The sequence below is a fragment of the Cervus elaphus genome, chromosome X (genome assembly GCF_910594005.1).
Source record: "Cervus elaphus chromosome X, mCerEla1.1, whole genome shotgun sequence".
In the NCBI taxonomy this organism is placed as follows: domain Eukaryota; kingdom Metazoa; phylum Chordata; class Mammalia; order Artiodactyla; family Cervidae; genus Cervus; species Cervus elaphus.
The window spans coordinates 26,581,189-26,600,863 of record NC_057848.1 but is presented as its reverse complement, the minus strand read 5'-3'; the positions used below and the strand labels follow the sequence as shown (position 1 = coordinate 26,600,863).

Below are 19,675 nucleotides of genomic sequence, written 5' to 3'. Positions count from 1 at the left end.
TTGGAGGAGTGGTTTTCCATTTTCAACCAGAGTGAAGGAGTAATAAAGAACTTAAAAATAAAATAAAAAAAATAAAAAGATAAGAAGAAGATATCTAGGAATTTCTCTGGAGCTGTTGAGGACAGTGTGGGGTCAGTTCAGTTTCCTTGTTCCAGCTTAAACTTATTTTCAATGTCCACAAGCCCCTTCCAATGCTTAGTCAGTGCTAACTACAGGGTTTTAATCTGTTGCACCTGTCACTTCCAGAGCGGTTCCCTCTTTGTTTATTTTGGCTTCCTCTGTTTGCAGGTCTCTTCAGTGACTAATTTCCACCTTGACACAAGGGGGCAAAGGTGGTCACTTATTTAAGCTCGTTTGTCCAGTTGTATTGTGGGGAGGGAGTTCAGTTCAGTTCATTTCAGTCATTCAATCATGTCCGACTCTTTGAGACCCCATGGACTGCAGCTCGCCAAGGAATCCCTGTCCATCACCAACTCCTGGGGTTGACTCAAACTCATGTCCATTGAGTCTGTGATGCCATCCAACCATCTCATCCTCTGTCGGCCCCTACTGCTCCTGCCTTCAATCTTTCCAGTATCAGGGTCTTTTCAAATGAGTCACTTATTCGCATCAGGTGGACAAAGTATTGAAGTTTCAGTTTCAACATCAGTCCTTCCAATGAATATTCAGGACTGATTTCCTTTAGGATGGACTGGATGGATCTCCTTGCGGTCCAAGGGACCCTCAAGAGTCTTCTCTAACACCACAGTACAAAAGCAACTATTCTTCGATGCTTAGCTTTCTTTATAGTCCAACTCGCACATCCATACATGACTACTGGAAAAATCATAGCTTTGACTTTACGGACCTTTGTCCGTAAAGGAATGTCTCTGCTTTTTTTTTTTTTTTCTTCTGCTTTTTAATATGCTGTCTAGGTTAGTTATAGCTTTTCTTCCAAGGAGTAAGCATCTTTTAATTTCATGGCTGCAGTCACCATCTGCAATGATTTTGGAGCCCAAGAAACTAGTCTCTCACTGCTTCTGTTGTTTCCCCATCTATTTGCCATTAAGTGATGGGTTCGGTTGCCATGATCTCAGTTTTTGAATGTTGAGTTTAAAGCCAACTTTTTCACTCCCCTCTTTCACTTTCATTAAGAGGCTCTTTAGTTCTTTGCTTTCTGCCATAGGAGTGGTGTCCATCTGCATATCTCAGGTTATTGATATTTTCCCAGCAATTTTGATTCCACCTTTTGAGTCATCCTGCCCAGCATTTCACATAATGTACTCTGCATATAAGTTAAATAAGCAGTGTGACAATTTACGGCCTTGACATACTCCTTTCCCAATTTTGAACCAATCCATTGTTCCATGTCCAGCTCTAACTGTTGCTTCTTGACCTGCATACAGATTTCTCAGGAGGCAGGTACAGTGGTCTGGTATTCCCATCCCTTTAAGAATTTTCCACAGTTTGTTGTGATCCACGCAGTCAGAATCTTTGGCGTAGTCAGTAAAGTAGAAGTAGATGTTTTTTCTGGAATTCTTTTGCTTTTTCTATGATCCAGTGGGTGTTGGCAATTTGATGTCTGCTTCCTCTGCCTTCATCTTGAACATCTGGAAGTTCTTGGTTCGCATACTCTTGACTGTGGCCCGCGTGAGCTCCAGCCTGTGGTCTTCTGTCCAGTGTGTGTGCAGGGCCCCGCCTCACCCTGAGGACGGGGAATGGACAGCTGTGCACGGGCCTCTGACCTGGGGAAGGCTACCCGCATGCACAGCCCTGGGGCTGGGTCTCTCCTGTCCCTTGTGTGTGTGGCGGAGCAGGGTGGCCGCAGACGGGGGTGGCTGGCGGCTGCCGTCCACCGTTGCAGAGCCCTGTGCCTTCATGCAGGTGGGGTCTTGGCGTCCTCTGGACCCTTTGTTGGGAAACAGCAGCTGTGGGAGGGATGCTTGGGCAGGCTATATGGCCCGGGTGAGGCGGGGCATGGCGGGGCATTGGGCTTACAGCAGGACTGTGGGGGTCAGCGGGACAGAACAGCATACATCTCCCGCTCCAGTCCTTCTGCTCTGGAGCGAGTCAGCCACTCCAGGGTGTATATCTGCCCATGTCCATTCAGTAGCCTCTTCCATTTTACTTACTTACTCTGTTTCACGTTTTGGTGAAGAGGTCTCAAGTATGAGTATGTTCACTTCAGTGCGCTGGCAGTGTGTATGCACATGGGGGGACCGTGGGTGTGTCTGAAACCTCCTGCTGTTGAGAGTTAGCCCACGGTGTGTAGGGTGTGCTGCTCTGCTCTCTGAGGGGCCTGTGAGTTGAGGGCAGCAGCTATTGACACGACCTTGCCTGACCTCTGCTTCCAGATCCTGCAGTCCCTCTCGGTGCCGATGAAGGCGCTGGAACAGCAGGTGAACCAAGGCCAGCAGGGCCCCTTGAGCATGGTGCTGCTCAGCCAGGTGAAGATGGCCCTGGAGCCAGCCCCAGCCCCGCACCCCATCCTGCACCTGCAGCCCCAGCAGCTCCTGCAGTTCCAGCAGTGGCACCTGCTGCAGCAGCCCTACTCTCCACCCCCGCTGCACCCATTCCAGCCACCACAGGCCCACCTGCACCAGTTCCCCCAGCAGCCCCAGCCGCCCCTGCAGCAGCAGCTTGCCCACTTGCAGCAGCAGCAGATGCAGTCGACGCCGACGGTACAGCCACCCGGCCAGACGGCCCAGGCCCTGAAGACCCCGCCGCCTAGGCGCAGGCTCAGCCCCCGCTGTTTGGACATGACCCAGCAGTGGAGAGTTAGTAATATGCATCTCTGTCTTTCCCTCTCCTGAAACCCTTGTACCTTCTCTGAGAGCGTTTGAGGGCAGGCTAAGGATTCATGTCAGGGTAATACTTAGAAAATAGGAGCTATAGTTAGGAATTGTTAGGTTTCTCCGGTGGTTTGGGCCTCCGTCCCTACCCTGAAGTGAACACCGGTGCCCTTGGAATGGTGGGCTGTCTCAAGGACCACTCGGAGCACTTGGCACCCAGACATAAACTCTGGTGGTTCCCAGTTTTGAATCACGTAATATTGGTGATTGAGTAGCTCCATTTGTAGCAGCTGTATTTGTAGGACCTTTTGCAGAGGTCCTCAGACTACTGGTGGAGACATCATGGGAAAGCATGACTAACTTCATAAATTCACATCAAACTCTGAACTTTTTCATGTTTTGTGCACACATTCACAGAATGGGGGTTCTAATTCATTTTCCTTGTATAATTCTGTTCTAGTCCCAGAAGAAGGCTTCTTCCTGGGATGTGTGTTTGCAATCGTGGATTATCCAGACACCAGATGTCTGACAAGCAGCTGCTGGCCCCCTGGAAAAGGGTGAGGTCACTGAGATACATGTACCTGCACACACACATACACGTGTACCTACGCCTATAACCGCTGGGTTGGCCAAGAAGCTCATTTGTTTTTACTGTAAGATGGCTCTGATAGCACTTAATTGACTTTAACTTCATGCAAAACAATTTTGTTAGATTGTTCTGTGACAGCTGTCTTATCAGTGTGCATTCTTTTAAACAGTTATCAAAATTGGTGAATTTCTGTGCAGCCATGTTAATATTGAAGATGAAAGAAACAAAGGAATATTTCGGGCATATTATGCTTAATTATTTAAAGAAAGGTAAAAACACAATTGAAAAAAAAAAGAGAGAGAGAGAGAGAGAGCTTTGTCCAGTGTATGGAGAAGGTGCTGTGACTGATCAAACGTGCCAGAAGTGCTTTGCAAAGTTTCCTGCTGGAGGTGTCTTGCTGGATGATGCCCCTCAGCTGGGCAGACCCATTGAAGTTGATAGCGACCAAATCGAGATGTTAGCTGAAAACAGTCAACATTATACCACATGTGAGATAGCCAACATACTCAGAACATCCAAATCCAGCACTGAGAATGAATTGTACCAGCCTGGCTGTGTTCATTACTTTGATGTTTGGGTTCCACACAAGGGAAGCGAAAAAAGCCTTCCTGACTATTTTTCCACATGCAGTTCTCTACTGAAACATAACAAAAAAACGTTTTGTTTTTACAACAAATTGTGACCAGTGATGAAGCAATACTGTACAATAATGAACAGAAGAGATTTGGGGGCAAGTGAAATGAACTACCACCAACCACACCAAAGAAGGTGGTATTGTGTATATGGAGGGAATGGAAGGGAGTCCTCTGTTGTGAGCTCCTTCTGGAAGACCAAACGATTAATTCCAACAAGTACTCCTCCTGATTAGACCATCTGAAAGCAGCCCTTGATGAAAAGCACCCGGAATTAACCAACAGAAAACTCACATTCTTCCATTTTTCGTTGATGTTTGATGACCAGGCAAAAACTGTTAGAGCTTGTCTGGGAAGTTCTGATTCATCCACCTTATTCACCAAACATGGCGCCTTTGAATTTCCATTTATTTTGGTCTTTACAAGATTCTCTTACTGGAAAAAAAAATTTTTTTTTAATTGTCTGGAAGACTGTAAAAGGCACCTGGAACAGTTCTTTGCTCAGAAAGATAAAAAGTCTTGGGAAAATGGAATTATGAAGTTGCCTGAAAAATGGCCGACGGTAGTGGAACAGAACAGTGAATACGTTGTTCAGTAAAGTTCTTGGGGCAGATAAAAAGTATGTCTTTTAGTTAAAGAAAGCAAAGGAACTTTTTTGCCAACCCAAGAAGTTCTCACCCTTTTGGTAACGGTGTTCCCCTCAGTGCCACACGACCGTGTAACCACTGCAGTTGGGTTACAGGACGGTACCAAAAAATTCAGAAATTCAGAAACTGAATTTAACTTCATCTTGCTTTGCTTTCTTTTTTCCCTTTTAGAATAAAGTTTCTTAAAGGCAGTGCTTCTGGCCCCAGGGACCAGTTGGCGATGTCTGACACCTTTCTCGCTGTCCCAGCAGGGGAAGTGCTCATGGCACCTGGGGTGGGGGTCGGGGTTCAGCCGGCCCCCTGAGACGTGGGACGCCCCACAGCTCAGATCAGCTGGTTTATCTAAAACGTCCACAGCGCCCTGTCTTAGAAAGAGAGCATCCCGCTCTTCCTCCAGAAGTTCAGATGAAACGGGGCTTAGAGTTCATTTTTGCTGTGTAGTGCTGGGTGGGAAAGCGCATAGATATAACTGATAGTTCATTCACACTTTGGGAAATACACTGTGTACATGATGTGGTGGGTCTCGTGAACTGCTGTCCGACTGGAGATCACAAGTCCCTCTTCCCCGGGCGTGGGAGCTGACTGACCGTGGGTCTCATGTGTGTGCAGATCATCCAGACACATGGAGGAGCCGTGGACCCCACGTTCTCGAGCCGCTGCACCCACCTGCTCTGCGAGAGTCAGGTCAGCGGGCTGTTCACACAGGTGAGGGCTCAGCTCTTCTGGGACTGGGGGACTCTGAGAGATGCTGGGACGGTCATGCTTGGAAAGGTCTTTCTCCCACCTCTGAAGACAGGAAACCGCTTCTCACTGGTTTCCATCCACCTTTGGCATGTGGACACCTCTGGCCCCTGGCTTCTCTGTCTGTGAGGACTGGGGAGGAAAGGCAGGTTCCCAATGAGGGGGAGGTGGACATCGTCCGCCCCGGCAGGGCCACCCGAGCATGGAGCGGCGGGAGCAGGGTCGCTCGGAGCTGCTGACAGGCAGCTCCCCCTCGGGGCGGCCTGCACTCATCCCCTCAGGGCTCATTTCTGTTCTTCTCTGATGGGTTCTTGTTCATGGACTGACTGCCGTTAGTGTGTATGTGGTACATGGCCTCTGAGAAATGCCTGGTGAAGAGCACGTAGGGGTCATCCCGCGGTTAACTTCAGGGGCAGTTACGTTTTCATAACTCGCTGTATTCTCACGGGGCAATTTGAATTCTGATGATCGGGAGTGTCATCTCTTTCCATGATTAAAGTCATTTCCTGGGCTGTCAGCTCTCCTCCCCGTGGTCGGCTCTTGTTCCTGCGTTTCAGGTTGTGTTCAAGTTAACCTATGACACTGTTGTAGTTTATTAACTTAGTAAATTGAGTGCTAAGCTCCTGAAATTCCTATATTTATTGGACTTCCAGTAAAAATGACCTTGTAGTTACACAGTTCTGTATGTCACCTGCAGTAAAGCCCCCAACGACCGGCCCGTATTGTTGTGTTTGCAGGCGATAAAGGAGAGGAAGAGGTGCATCACGGCACACTGGCTGAACACGGTCCTGAAGAAGAAGAAGCTGGTGCCGCCCCATCGGGCCCTGCACTTTCCACTGGCCTTCCCGCTGGGGGACAAGCCGTGCTCCCAGCATGTAAGGCTCTCCCTGCCTCCCTGAACAGAACCAGCATCTTGTTTCCTTGTCTGTCCCCCTGTCACAGTCTCAGCTTCCTGACATTTAACAGGTTCCCCCAAGTCTTTGACACTGTTTAATAAATGCCTACGCCCTGGTGGCTCCTGCCTGCAATGCAGGAGACCCGGGTTCAATCCCTGGGTTGGGAAGATCCACTGGAGAAGGAAATGGCAACCCACTGCAGTATCCTTTTCTGGAAGATCCCATGGACAGAGGAGCCTGGAGGGCTACAGTTCATAGGGCCGCAAAGAGTCAGACATGACTGAGCGACTTCACTTTCACTTTACAATTAAGCGTCTGACACCAGAAGTGGCCACAGCTGGGCGGACATCATCTCCTGTCGGTTCTCCCTGTCAGATGAGCCCAAAACCGGGATCAGTAAGAGGAACTGACCAATATTCGTAGGCTTAGTAAAGTAACTTCCATTAACATGATCGGAACAGTGTCATGCTAACACAGGAAAACATTCTCCATTTGGTATGTTTGCTTTCCGTCCCCCCTTGCTGTCTCATGTGCAGCATTGTCAGCAGTGACAGCATTCTCAGAGGTGATGTCGCCAAGTGCCCCTCAATGCCGGAGGAGGAATGGAAACACGTGTGTCTGTAGCGCAACCAACAGGGAGAAGAAAGAGTCACACTAACTGGGTTAAACCATCATTACATCTTGACCTTACTGGACCTTTCCCCCCCAGATTATCTCCGTGACTGGGTTCGTCAACAGCGACAGGGACGACCTGAAGCGAATGGTGTACCTGGCAGGTGCCAAGTACACGGGCTACCTGTGCCGCAGCAACACCATCCTCATCTGCAGAGAGTAAACGCAGCCACCGCCACGTCCGCCCTCAGCCTGCTTGGCACCACTCTGGGTCCCTCAGTCAGCCAGGGTTCCATCTCTGCCCGCACAGGGCCTCTAAGGGTCCCTCAGTCAGTCGGGGTTCTGTCTCAGCCCACATGGGACCTCTCGGGGTCCCTCAGTCAGCCAGGGTTCCATCTCTGCCCACACAGGGCCTCTGAGGGTCCCTCAGTCAGTCGGGGTTCTGTCTCGGCCCACACAGGGCCGCTCCGGGCCCCTCAGTCAGCCGAGGTTCTGTCTCGGCCTGCACAGGGCCATTCTGGATCTCTCAGTCTGTCAGAGTTCCATGGTGGACATCAGAGTCTGTTGAAAGAATGGCAGTGATATTTGTCGTAATGTTAGCAGAAGAAGGAAAGCATATGATTAAGGAGGCTGCAGTCAAATTAGGTGACAGTGGTGAGGTGAAAGCAGGGTGGGCGATGACCTCATGATCACATGGACACCTCCTTACAGCCCGATCAGCTCTGCAGAACCGTCCCTGCCATGTCCAGTGTGAGCAAGTGTGGGCTGGTTTGTGTTAACAGAAGTACAAATTTGAACACCGATAACTCTAATGAATGTGTTTTCTCTCCCCCCGACCCCAACCAAAAAAGACCAACTGGTTTAAAGTACGAGAAAGCCAAAGAGTGGCAGATCCCGTGCGTGAATGTCAAGTGGCTGGGGGACATCCTGCTGGGGAACTTCGAGGCCCTGCAGCAGACACAGTATGGCTGCTATACCACCTTTGGCCTGCAGGACCCCTTCGCCCCGACCCCACACCTGGTGGTGAACCTTCTGGGTAAGCAGGCCAACTCCCTGTGGCCGTGGGCTGGGGCTCCAGGCACCGCTCTTGGCTTCAGGGTCACGTCGGTTTTTATCTCCTCTCCTGTTTCCTCTCCACGTTGTCTCCCACTGCACTGAGCCCAGAAGTTTTGTTGGCTTGTATTCTTGTTTGCTTTTTTTAAATGGACTCTCAGAAGTGGAAGGAACACTAGAAAGCCTTTTGATCTTGTCTTTCAAGCCAGCTCTCAGTTAACTTGCTCTGTGAGAAACGGCACCCCCCGCCCCCCACTTTCTGCTGCACAGATCCCGAGGAAGGCCCACTGCCCTGACTGTACACCAGATGGTGCTTAACCCCATTTACCCACCTGAGCGTCACTCCAGGAAGTGGTCGCTCGAACGCTGCTTTAACATGTGCTCCCATGAAGGAGCCCATCCAGTTCTGGTCCTAAAGGTCTCAGTCGCAAGAAATCCCTTTCTGGTTTTGAGCCACAGCCAGCCTGCTTCCCTGGGACAGACCTGGCTATGACGTCCACTCTGAAGCCGTGGTGCAGACGCCAGGCCCTTCCTCGGTGGACACGTGTCCTTGAGGGCCCAGCCGGGCCGCCACCCCCACGTGCTGTGCTCCTCACAGTCAGTTTCTAGGACGCCAGACCACGGGGCTCCCGGAACTGTCTGGGGTTCAGCACATGCGGGTGGGTGGTGCCTGCACTGGGCCACAGGCTGCTGGTTTGCTCAGCTTGGTCTCGTACGGAACACTCGGCCCCCGCCAGGCTTCCCTGTAAACTCAGGAATAGTCCTTACGGTCCCCTTGTTGGAGGCCATCACCCGAGCCGCTGCGTGTCCAGGATGACCCACACCTGGAGAGGCTTCTCATTTCTGCTATTATTGATACACTTCCATTTTAATTTCTTTATTGGGATACGGTTGGTTCATAATGTTGTGCTAGTTTCAGGTGTGCAGCAAACTGAATCAGTCATACTTGTACATACGTCTACTGTTTTTAAAGATTCTTTTCCCACGTTGCTATTACAGAGTACGGAGTAGAGTTCCCTGTACTATATGGCAGGTCCTTATTGTTAACCTGTTTTATAATAGTGTGTGTGTGTGTCCTGAAAGGGCTTTTATATTGATAAGGGCTCCTTTATGTACATAGTGTTTCTGAAAAGTAACCTGTTTCTCTCTTCAGATGCTTGGAGAGTTCCGTTGAAAGTGTCAGCAGAGTTGTTGATGGTATGTCAAGTTAGTCACCTTACTTACTGTGTTACAAAGAAGTAGGGATATGTTTGTATCTGTAACTAATTCTTTTAGTAATTGGCCGTCATGACCAATGAAGGCTGAATCTTCTCGCCTGTCGTAAGCTGTTCAGGGCACCCTGTGTCTTTATCCTCTCCGTTGGTGATATTGGGAGTTACTCAGTCACATGACACACATTAGCCCCATGACTTCTTCAGAGAGCTACGTGAGTGCTTACAGAACCGCAGAGCAGAATACAGGGAGACCGTGTGTTTCCGTGGTGTTCAGGAGGTGGGAACTGGGGCGCCAGAGTGTCAGCCCTGACCGCAGCGCTTCACTGTGGTGGTGGACTTCCAGGCCACTGGCTGGGGTCTCTGATGGGCTGCCTTCAGGATGGGCTGTTCTGCACTGGAGTGCCAGGGGTTGGTTGGTAGGCAGCTCTGGTAGGGCTGCCTTTCACTTGGCGGGGAGGGTCATCTCCACCCTCATCTCAGATGGAGAGGTGGTTGCTCCCCATAGTAGAACATAAATGAGTGTGCTTGTGTAAGAAAGACTGGGTTAGAGGCAAGGAAGGGGTGAGGGGGCAGCAGCCAGAGTGGGAGGCTGGCTGTGGGGGCCTCTAGGGGCACTGGCTCCACATCTCTGCACGTCAGGGCCTCCAGCTGGTTTTAGGAGCACGGGCGCTGTGCCTGGGACACAGAGTGGCCGTCAGAGGCCTGCCTTCCCCTCCAGTGTCCTGTGACCCGACCGTCCTGCACCCTCATAGGGGAACCTCCGTCTTTCTGGAGGGGTGTAATTGCAATCACTGTGTTTTCCAGATTCCATTGAGACACAAAGTATTTGAAGTAAAAAGTGTTTTGAGAAGTTCAAGGTTGAGGATTAATTAAATCTATCACAAGTGCTAGGAGAGGGGTGAAGACATCTTAAGAACTGTTGGGTCTGGTGAATAGAGAGGGTGGCCAGCGCCAGGGCCTCCCTGGACAGTTGCATGTGCCCGTGGTCTCTGCCAGTTGTGCCTTGGGGAGTGTTTCTTGTGTGTGGTGAGATGGGTAGGAAGCGCTCAGAAGCTGCTGTGTCACTGGGGAGGTTGACTAAGGTAAATCATCTGTTAATTACAGGGTGTAAGACTACCTCCCAAAGCGAAGCAGAATGAAGTAACTAATATCCAGCCTTCTTCCAGAAGAGCCAGGTAGGAAGAATCACCTTGGTTTTTTTTTAATGGTTGATGATCTTTTACAGTCTGTTCTAGGAAATGGTGGCAGTTGGGGAAATTCCTAAGATTTTCACTTGGAAGGGCTTTCCAGGTGACACTAGTGGTAAGGAACCCGCCTGCTAATTCAGGTGACATGAGACATGGGTTCAGTCCCTGGGTCGGGAAGATCCCCTGGAAGAAGGCATGGCTACTCACTCCAGTATTCTCGCCTGGAGAATCCCCATGGACAGAGGAGTCGGGCGGGCTACAGTCCATGGGGTCACAAAGAGTTGGGCACGACTGAGCAACTAAACCACCAGGACTTGGAAGGATGCGCTGCTTGAATTGCAGCTGTATCATGACATCTCTCGTTTCATCACTGGAGATAAACAGGGATTAGCCAGTGTCTTTTCCTTTCTTATTAAAAAAAAAAAAAAGTCCAATCTTCAGTTTTATCTTTTTTCTATCTTGCCAGAACCCCCATTGTGTGAAACGAGCTGCTGTGGTGGGATGGGGGTGGGGGGACTGGAACCCGGCTCTAGGCATCCTCAGTGTGTGCCCGGGAGCCCACGTCCGACCCCTGACCCAGGTCAGGATGGGGGATGGAGCCCCCTCTGTGGGGCTGGGGTGGCGGTGTTGTCAGACTTGCTCTGGTCTCACCTGGTGGAGGTAAGCCGGTGGTTTAACTAGAACCGAGAGACCCTCTGAGCTGCATTGAGTGAGGGTCTTTGTCTCTTCCCTGCTCCTCAGTCCCCTCCTTCCAGTCCCCACAGCCACCCAATCTGGGGATTGTTGGATTCTTTAGCAAAAGCCTAATTGTGTGATTATATACATCATTAAAACACTACAGATTTTTTTTTTATTTCATAGACTGTCTCAAATATAAGCTAAAAATAGGGCTTGAACAGATTTAAGCAAAGAAGTTTAATATAGAGTGTGTGCTTGAGTCGACCAGCTTTGCTCTGCATCAGAGCTTCTGGGGTGAGATGGGTCCTGTGGGATACGGTGGGGGACTGGGGACCACAGAGGGCCCTGGAAGCCCTCCCTTCCACCCTCACAGACCCCCAGGGACAGTGCAGGCTGGGGGGTGGGGGGTGGTGCCTGATCAGCCCTTCCCCTAGGGGTGCCAGCTGAGAGTCCTTTGGGGCGACTTTGTGTAAATGGTGGGAAAGAAAGAGCAGGTGAATCACTGCACTTTCCCTTTAAGAACAGAAAACCACACACAGGTAAAGCTCTCAGAGCTTCTTAACACTGTTAAAATTAAAATGTCTTGTTTGGTAAAGAACATATTAGGGAAGTAATAGCCATTCTTTTCTATGTGTGTTTCATAGAATGGAAGATATTCCACCTCCCTCCAAGAAGTTACCACCGGAACTGACCCGTTTTGTGCTTTTCACTGGATTTGAGTCTGTTCAAGTTCAAGAGTACATAAAGGTGAAATTTCCTTCTATTTCGCATAAGGATTTTTAGGAATGTTCCTTTTTGTTTATATTTGCTTTAGGCTAGCAGTTTTATTAGGTTAACATGTAATTAGGAATATCATGTTGTAACGTTGTTCATCGTGTTTATTTATAAACTGCGTCATCATTACATCGTTGCTTTCCCGCCTCATTATTGCTGCTACTTCCTCCTTAGACGCTTTCTTTCTTGTTAGGACGACTCAGGTGAGGAGACCAAGAGCAGTCTTGTAATCACACATTAGCAAAGCCGCGCAAATATCATTTTCATAAGGGCATTAGCTTACGAGAGTAGCTGTGCCCCTTCAGGTTTCCTAAATGAACCCACCATCTTCTCAAGACTTGTTCTCTCTGGTGGGGCGGGCCCAGGGGTCACAGGTGTTTTTGTATTTATTTACATAAATGCACTTCTGGAAGTAACACCAGGAGGGATTGTGGGCTTGTGTCTGGGGAGGGAATGGTTAAAATATAGTTGACCTGTATCACAGGGATTCAAACATTTCCCTTTATTTTTTTTTAAAGGAAAAGAAATAATTATAAATGCTACCATAAAATTATTTTTTACTTTTAAAGTTGGGTATGAAGAGATCATCTTTTACACGTCTATGTCTTAAGTCGATTTTTATGTCATCATTTCTTAGAGACTGTGTCTTAACGTGCCTTATCAATACTCACTTTGGCGTAGACAGCCTGGGAGGTTCACTCCTTATGTAGCGAGCTGCCTTGTTCTCAGAGCTTTCTACTTCTTCAAAGGGGTGTCCTCCTGGTGTCCAGTGGAGGTCCTGCTTTAATCTTGACTTGTGTGGCACGGATTAGGGAAATGTACATTGTCACTTCCAGTTTCCACTTTGCTCGCACGGTGGCGTAGGTCTGGCTTCACCGCTTTCACCATTTTGTGCTGCCGAGAGCCCCATTCACGGTCTAGACAAGTCCCGGGTTGAGGCTGGGCGGGCGGCTCTGCAGACCAGATGGTCTCACCTCTGCTCTGTGTTTCCGGCCCTGAGAAGCTCCACATCCTGGGTGGGGAGGTCGCCGAGTCTGCACAGAAGTGCACCCACCTCATCGCCAGCAAGGTGACGCGGACCGTCAAGTTCCTGATGGCCGTTTCCGTGGTGAAGCACATCGTCACCCCAGAGTGGCTGGAGGAGTGCTTCAAGTGCCGCAAGTTCATCGGTAAGTGGCCGAGCCGCACCCTGTGCACTGGATGCCCAGTTAGGAGGGTTTTTGCCTTCAAATTTGTCCCCATTTTCATCCCAGCACACATCAAGTTCATTTTTTAACTCTGTGAATTTAAATGGATAAATAACAAATTTTTTCATGTCCCAGTGAGGCATTTGATATCTGTGCATTTTACTGTGAAATAGGAAGGTTGTGGTAATTGGGGAAGTACTGGGGAAGAGCTCTGTAGGCCTGCCTTGTTTCCCTGATATGCTGGCTGTCCAATGGGGTTCCAGGTGTGGGACAGTGGACGCAGCAGGGCCAGGGAGCGCAGGAGTGTCCTGGGAACACGGGGCAGGTGGCCTCGGGGACAGTTTGGGGCACCCGCCTCCAGGACAGGCAGGGGCATCTGTGGTGGGACCTTCACTCCGCTGCTGTGTGCCCCTGCCCCACCCCGAATGCCTCCTGCCAGAGGCTGCACAGGTGGTCCTTGGGTGGTGTCCACAGTGGTCCCTTCTCCTCTCCGCCTGCTCTCGAGTCATCTGTGGGAAGCACTTTGAAGTCTGTAGTTGCCGCTGCTCCTCGGCCGACTCTCCTTTATCCCCTGTTTCCTCACATGTCTCCTTTCTGTCTCATCCGTGGGGTTGTCACTGTTCCCACGTCGCCCCGCTGTAACCAGTGACCTCTGGTCGTGCTGGCTTCAGTGTCCTCTCTGCTCTTCCCATCAGTCGTGACCACCTGGTAGCTTTTGGCAAAACAAGAGCGTCCTAGACTCGTCTTAGGCTTTTCTGCCCCAGTGCTGGCACCAGCGTGTCCCAGGGACCCCCCACCCCGCCCCCAGTTCCAATCTCAGGGCAGACCCGGGGAGCTGATGGCACTCCGGCCCATGGGGTCTGGCTATGCCAAGCCGACTCACACGGTGCTCCCCGTGTCTATCTGTCCAGTTCCAGTCCCACACCACAGGGCTCAGGCTCGTCTCTCCCTTCCGGTGTCTGTACTCCAGCAGTGAGATGCCTGCTCCCAATGTCCTAAATACATTAGCTTCCTGGACGAGTCCCATATAGTCAGCCCCCATCGGCCATCCCTGCGCCCCCACCCCTGCAGCACACCGCCCCTGCCTGGGCTCTGACAGCTTTAAGACTGGACGCTTCCTATCATGGGGGAGGGGTATTCTGACATTTTGTATTTATATCTATATAGTTTGAGACACCAATTGTATAGGTTATTTCTTTCTGGAATGCACACGTGCCCTTTGCACTGCTGTGGAAAGTTTGACTCTTGCCACAACTCCGACCAAGTAAATATAATTCTGCTGCTCCTCTTAGAAACCCAAGGTTGTTGTAGCCACTGTGTTGCTTTCAGTGTCATCTCTCACCTTAAACAGGGACTGCTTCCTGTCATCCCTCACAGCTCTTCAGCAGGCACAGCAACCTTCATCATGCTATAGAAACTAGCATTTCAGATACATCACTTCATTCAAGTATGTAACTTCATGCATGACAGTACTTCTTTGTTCATTTTTTAACTTCATTTTTTAGACATTCTTCTCTTCTTTCACCTAGTGTAGTGCCTTCTTTTTCTGCTGGTGGCTGATGGACTTGCATTTCTAGCAGTTGTTAAATCTCAATGTCTCCTGAGTGACCTGATGGAGTCAGCAACTATGCTCTCTGAGCTGAGAATGGTTTTCTCGTTTTTAAGGCGTTGTTAAAAAAGAGAAGGGCAAGTGACATACCCTGCATGTGGCCTGTCAGCCCTACAGCCTGTTGTCTGACTCAGCCTGACCCTGGACTGTTAGTTTGGTTATGATGATGGAATGCTTTTCTGAATGAGATGTATTCATAAGAAGATGAAAACATTTCATGATCTTTACTTTTTGAAAAATTGGGTATTATTTAAAAATTCTTAGATCTCAAAATCTGGTAAAACCATTCTTTATAAATTGATGTACTTATACGTGTATAAAAGGAACTTGTTTTTGGTACATCTGTAAAATATGGCTAATTGACTCTCAGCTGGAGTCCAGTGGCTCTGAAGTCACTGGTCCTTGTGAGCACAAGCTGGCCATGAACCTGGTTCCCAGCCTGTCCCTCCACATGGGCACTCTTCACCTGGGTCTGGGTTGGGGTGCTCTGGCCCCTCAACAGTGTGAAGTTACAGCTGAGGGGGAGGTAGGGAGCCGCCCAGGGATGAGAGGAGGGTCCATGGACGGCTGTCAGAACATTTGTTCCTAAAAGTTAAGAAACACTGATCTATGAGGAAGAGTGTCTTTGGCCTGGCTGGCTGTTTTCGGGAGGAAGGTAAATGAAACATAATCGGGGAGACTTACTCATTCACAGGTTTCACAAGTGGATGCCAGCACCTGGCTCACTGGGGCACCTGGAGCCAGTCACACGCGGTGCACCCCAGCGCCAGGCACTTTCTGAGGCTGTGCTGTCTTCCTTTTCAGACAAACAGAACTACCTTCTCCGAGATGCAGAGGCCGAAGTGCTTTTCTCCTTCAGTTTGGAGGAGTCCTTGAGGAGGGCCCACGTTTCTCCACTTTTCAAGGTACACCTGGACTGGAGCTCAGATCAGCTGCTGCATCTGGGCAACCATGACGGAGCGGGCAGCTTGCACCCAGAGAGCTGGGCTCTCCCCACTCCCCCTGTGCAGTCAGGCCTCCTCTAGGTTCTGTTCCGGGTCGAAGAGAATCGATAGGGAGAGAGATGCATTACAAATAACCCGGGTTCAAAGAGTATGTTATGAATAATTTATAAGATGTTTGTTTTTTTTTTTTTGCTTTTAACAACTTACATTAATACTATTCTCATAAAATGTATATTCAGCTGGAAAATGGAGACCAATCTTGAGAAAATATTAACTGAATATGTGTCTAATAATTCTAAACTACAGTGTTTAAATGTTTCTAAGTTAGAACAGTTAGGAAAAAAAATTTTTTTGTATCAAACAGTGGCTTAGTAGATTAATAGAGGCAGGTTTTTTGTTTGTTTGTTTGTTTTGCTCTTAAGGAGCCAACTTAGGAATCCAAAGAGATTTTCAGTACTGAGTTAAGAGTACATTACCTAAAATAGTCTGTGTTTTTCTAAACGTTTGAAGAGTTTAAAACAAAATGGTACTTTTGGTACATTTAAGAGTAAGGGTGTTAGAAAATTTTAACCATCAAAATCATTTTGTACTCCATTTGAGCTTTAGAAATTGTGAAAAATGTTCTTGTTCTTGTTCTTATTCTTGCTCTTATCACAGAATACTTCATGTCTTACAGGAATTAAAGTTCTAGTCACTTTTTAATAATTATACTTCACACCTAGCATATGAGAGTGCTTATTTCTGAAATTCCATGTCTGGGTTCTGCCAGGCCTACTTCAGGTTGGGAACTAAGGGTGTCTAGTACCGTGTAGCTCCATGAAATTAGTCATTTTGTCAAAATTCTTGGGTAGAATGAGAAATTACGCACACTGAAGATTCAGTTTGAAACCAGTACACGTATTTTCACTTTTAGGCGAAATACTTTTACATCACTCCTGGGATCTGCCCAAGTCTGTCAACCATGAAAGCGATTGTGGAATGTGCAGGAGGTGAAGTGTTGTCTAAACAGCCGTCTATCAGGAAACTCATGGAACATAAGCAGGATAAGGTGCATAGAAGTGAAACACTGTTGAATGTATCAATGTCATGTACAAGGCTCAGTAACCAAGAAGCTGATTTTCTTTTACTTAGAGTTTGTCAGAAATAATTTTAATATCCTGTGAAAATGACCTTCACTTGTGTCAAGAATATTTTGTCAGAGGAATAGGTATGTTCATTTCTCTGCTGTGTGTTGGCGTGCATGGGTGCAGGCAGGTGCGTCTGTTTGACAGGTTTTATTTTTGTTCCTTGCAGATGCTCACAATGCAGAGTTTGTTCTCACTGGAGTGCTCACTCAGACACTGGACTACGAGTCATATCCTTTGGGAAGGCGGTGGGTGGGCCCCTCTCATCTTTAGTGTCAGAGCTGCGTGCGCTCCGTGAGCCCACAGATTAGGGCACTATTGCCAGGGTTAGTGATAGAACCACTGAAGGCCCGTTGAATTTCATAGGCTGTTCTTCTAGAGTAGGTGCTCTTACATCTTTCCAGGCTCTTTCCCACCCTCCATGTTTAGATCTGAATGCCTGTTCTGCGCTGCCTTTCTTTGTGGGAGGAAGACTTGGTGTAAAGCTTACCTGAGCTGTCTGTGGGTGACCTCTTGGGCCTCTCCTCACGTCTGCAGCCTGAGAGCAGCCGTGTCATCCTACCGCAGCGGGTGGCCTGGGCTGCAGGGCCTAGCATGTGCCCTGCAGGAGAAGGGAGGGGCTGATTTTCTGTGGCGGGGCTTCGGACACCTGGGGCTCTTTATCTGAATGCGGGGCCCTTGTTGAGTGTTGGCACAGGTCCGCACTGCTGTGGGAAGTTGTTTTCCTCAACACGCCTACATATAAATTTAACTGACGCACCTGGGCTGGTGCCAGGAGCAGTGTAGGCCTGCCCTCGGCCCTGCTCCCTCAGACGCCCTTGTTTTTCAGCTGCTTTCTTTGGGACAAGCGTTTTTACGCAGGAAGACAAATATATTAAATATGTTGCATCTTATTAAGATGTGTAATTTTATTCTGAGGAAACATAAATCATGTTTTGTATTATATGAGTTTTAAGAGCCCATGTTAGGCTTTATGATTCATTTGCCGGGTTTTTAAATGTTTTCACAACACTGTTACTGGAACTTTAGCTGCAAATAAAATGATGCAAATAAAGACCTTGCTATTTCTAAATTACGGATGTTAAAGATTTGAAACGTTTTGCACTTTTATTTTTATTTATTATACTCTTTTCTTTTATATTGAAATTGTGCCCACATTTTAAATAAATGTACTTTTGAACTTAGAATTGAGTGATCCTTTATTGTGACACATTTTTTGCATAGTTTATAGTGTTTCCATTAAGCTGGATCACATTTTAAGTAATTTCAAGGCAAAATATTTTCTAGTAGAATTTTCTCCTGTGGAAGTAATTTCTGGAAGGTAGCCATTTTCTATCAAGGTGAGACATAGACTCCTGAGCAGAGCTATGTTCAGAACATTAGCAGTTATTACCACAGGCACAGACCAGCCAGAGTCATTAATACCACAGAAACCCACATCTCTCCTGCTTCTGTTCCAGATATGGTTCTAATACACTTCCTGTCAGGTTGTAGGTACAAAAACGTAAGTGGAGACCATCGTCTTACCAGTGACTACTGACATACAAGTGTGTTTAATATACTACAGGTATTAGTGTGCTCAAGACCAGTGCTGTCACAGAAGTTCAGCCCTGCCCTGATGTCACCGCCCATCAGTGTGCTCCTCAGACACTGAATTTGCCTCCACGGCAATTGCTGAGGTGTCTTCCTAAGTTCAGTTCAGTTCAGTCGCTCAGTCGTGTCCGACTCTTTGCTACCCCATGAATCGCAGCACGCCAGGCCTCCCTGTCCATCACCAACTCCCAGAGTTCACTCAAAGTCATGCCCATCGAGTCGGTGATGCCATCCAGCCATCTCATCCTCTGTCATGCCCTTCTCAATCCTGCCCCCAATCCCTCCCAGCATCAGGGTCTTTTCCAATGAGTCAACACTTCGCATGAGGTGGCCAAAGTACTGGAGTTTCAGCTTCAGCATCCGTCCTTCCAATGAACACCCAGGACTGATCTCCATTAGGATGGACTGGTTGGATGTCCTTGCAGTCCAAGGGACTCTCAAGAGTCTTCTCCAACACCACAGTTCAAAAGCATCAATTTTTCGGTGCTCAGCTTTCTTCACAGTCCAACTCTCACATCCATACATGACCACTGGAAAAACCATAGCCTTGACCAGACGGACCTTTGTTGGCAAAGTAATGTCTCTGCTTTTTAATATGCTGTCTAGGTTGGTCATAACTTTCCTTCCAAGGAGTAAGCGTCTTTTAATTTCATGGCTGCAGTCACCATCCGCAGTGATTTTGGAGCCCCCAAAAATTAAGTCTGACACTGTTTCTACTGTCTCCCCATCTATTTCCCATGAGGTGATGGAACCAGATGCCATGATCTTAGTTTTCTGAATGTTAAGCTTTAAGCCAACTTTTCCACTCTCCTCTTTCACTTTCATCAAGAGGCTTTTTAGTTCCTCTTCACTCTGCCATAAGGGTGGTGTCATCTGCATGTCTGAGGTTATTGATATTTCTCCTGGCAATCTTGATTCCAGCTTGTGCTTCTTCCAGCCCAGCGTTTCTCATGTTGTACTCTGCATATAAGTTAAATAAGTAGGGTGACAATATACAGCCTTGACGTACTTCTTTTCCTATTTGGAACCAGTCTTTGTTTCCACGTCCAGTTCTAACTGTTGCTTCCTGAGGGAGCTGTAATTGGCTCCAGTCTGTTCTCCAGTTGTGCAATCTGTACAGTTTAATTCCCGAACGCAGTTTAGGTGGAGCACGTGCATTAAACACGTTAGGACTTCCACGTCACAGGAGTTGTCAGCATTGCCGTAAGGCTCAGGAGTCGCTTAGTTACGTGGGATGTCCTCCCGGCTCTGACCTGGAGCCACGTGGAGTTAGTCCTGCAAATCACCACTCAGTGTCACAGTTGTGAAGTGAGGTTCCACACCTGCGACCTCACCTGTGCTCTAGGCCCTGGACTGTGGTGACTTTCCCGTGACCCGTCTCTTACCATGTGGGCACCCTTAAGTCTCTCAGCACACGTGGATGA

The 19,675-nt window shown here is 48.4% G+C and overlaps 1 protein-coding gene across 1 annotated transcript; it reads left to right on the top strand.

Annotated features, from left to right (window-relative positions):
• The first annotated feature begins 1,935 nt into the window (after nt 1-1,935).
• On the top strand, nt 1,936-17,803 carry LOC122689413 (PAX-interacting protein 1-like). The gene is given in 18 exon segments (XM_043895813.1): nt 1,936-1,944; nt 2,334-2,706; nt 2,709-2,756; nt 3,232-3,287; nt 3,290-3,328; nt 5,249-5,344; nt 6,118-6,255; nt 6,986-7,107; nt 7,740-7,924; nt 9,095-9,138; nt 10,260-10,330; nt 11,665-11,767; nt 12,795-12,963; nt 15,395-15,495; nt 16,448-16,582; nt 16,666-16,741; nt 16,828-16,888; nt 17,398-17,803. Coding segments are annotated over 18 exon segments (1,842 nt in total). The 3' UTR covers nt 17,414-17,803.
• The last annotated feature ends 1,872 nt before the right edge of the window (nt 17,804-19,675 follow it).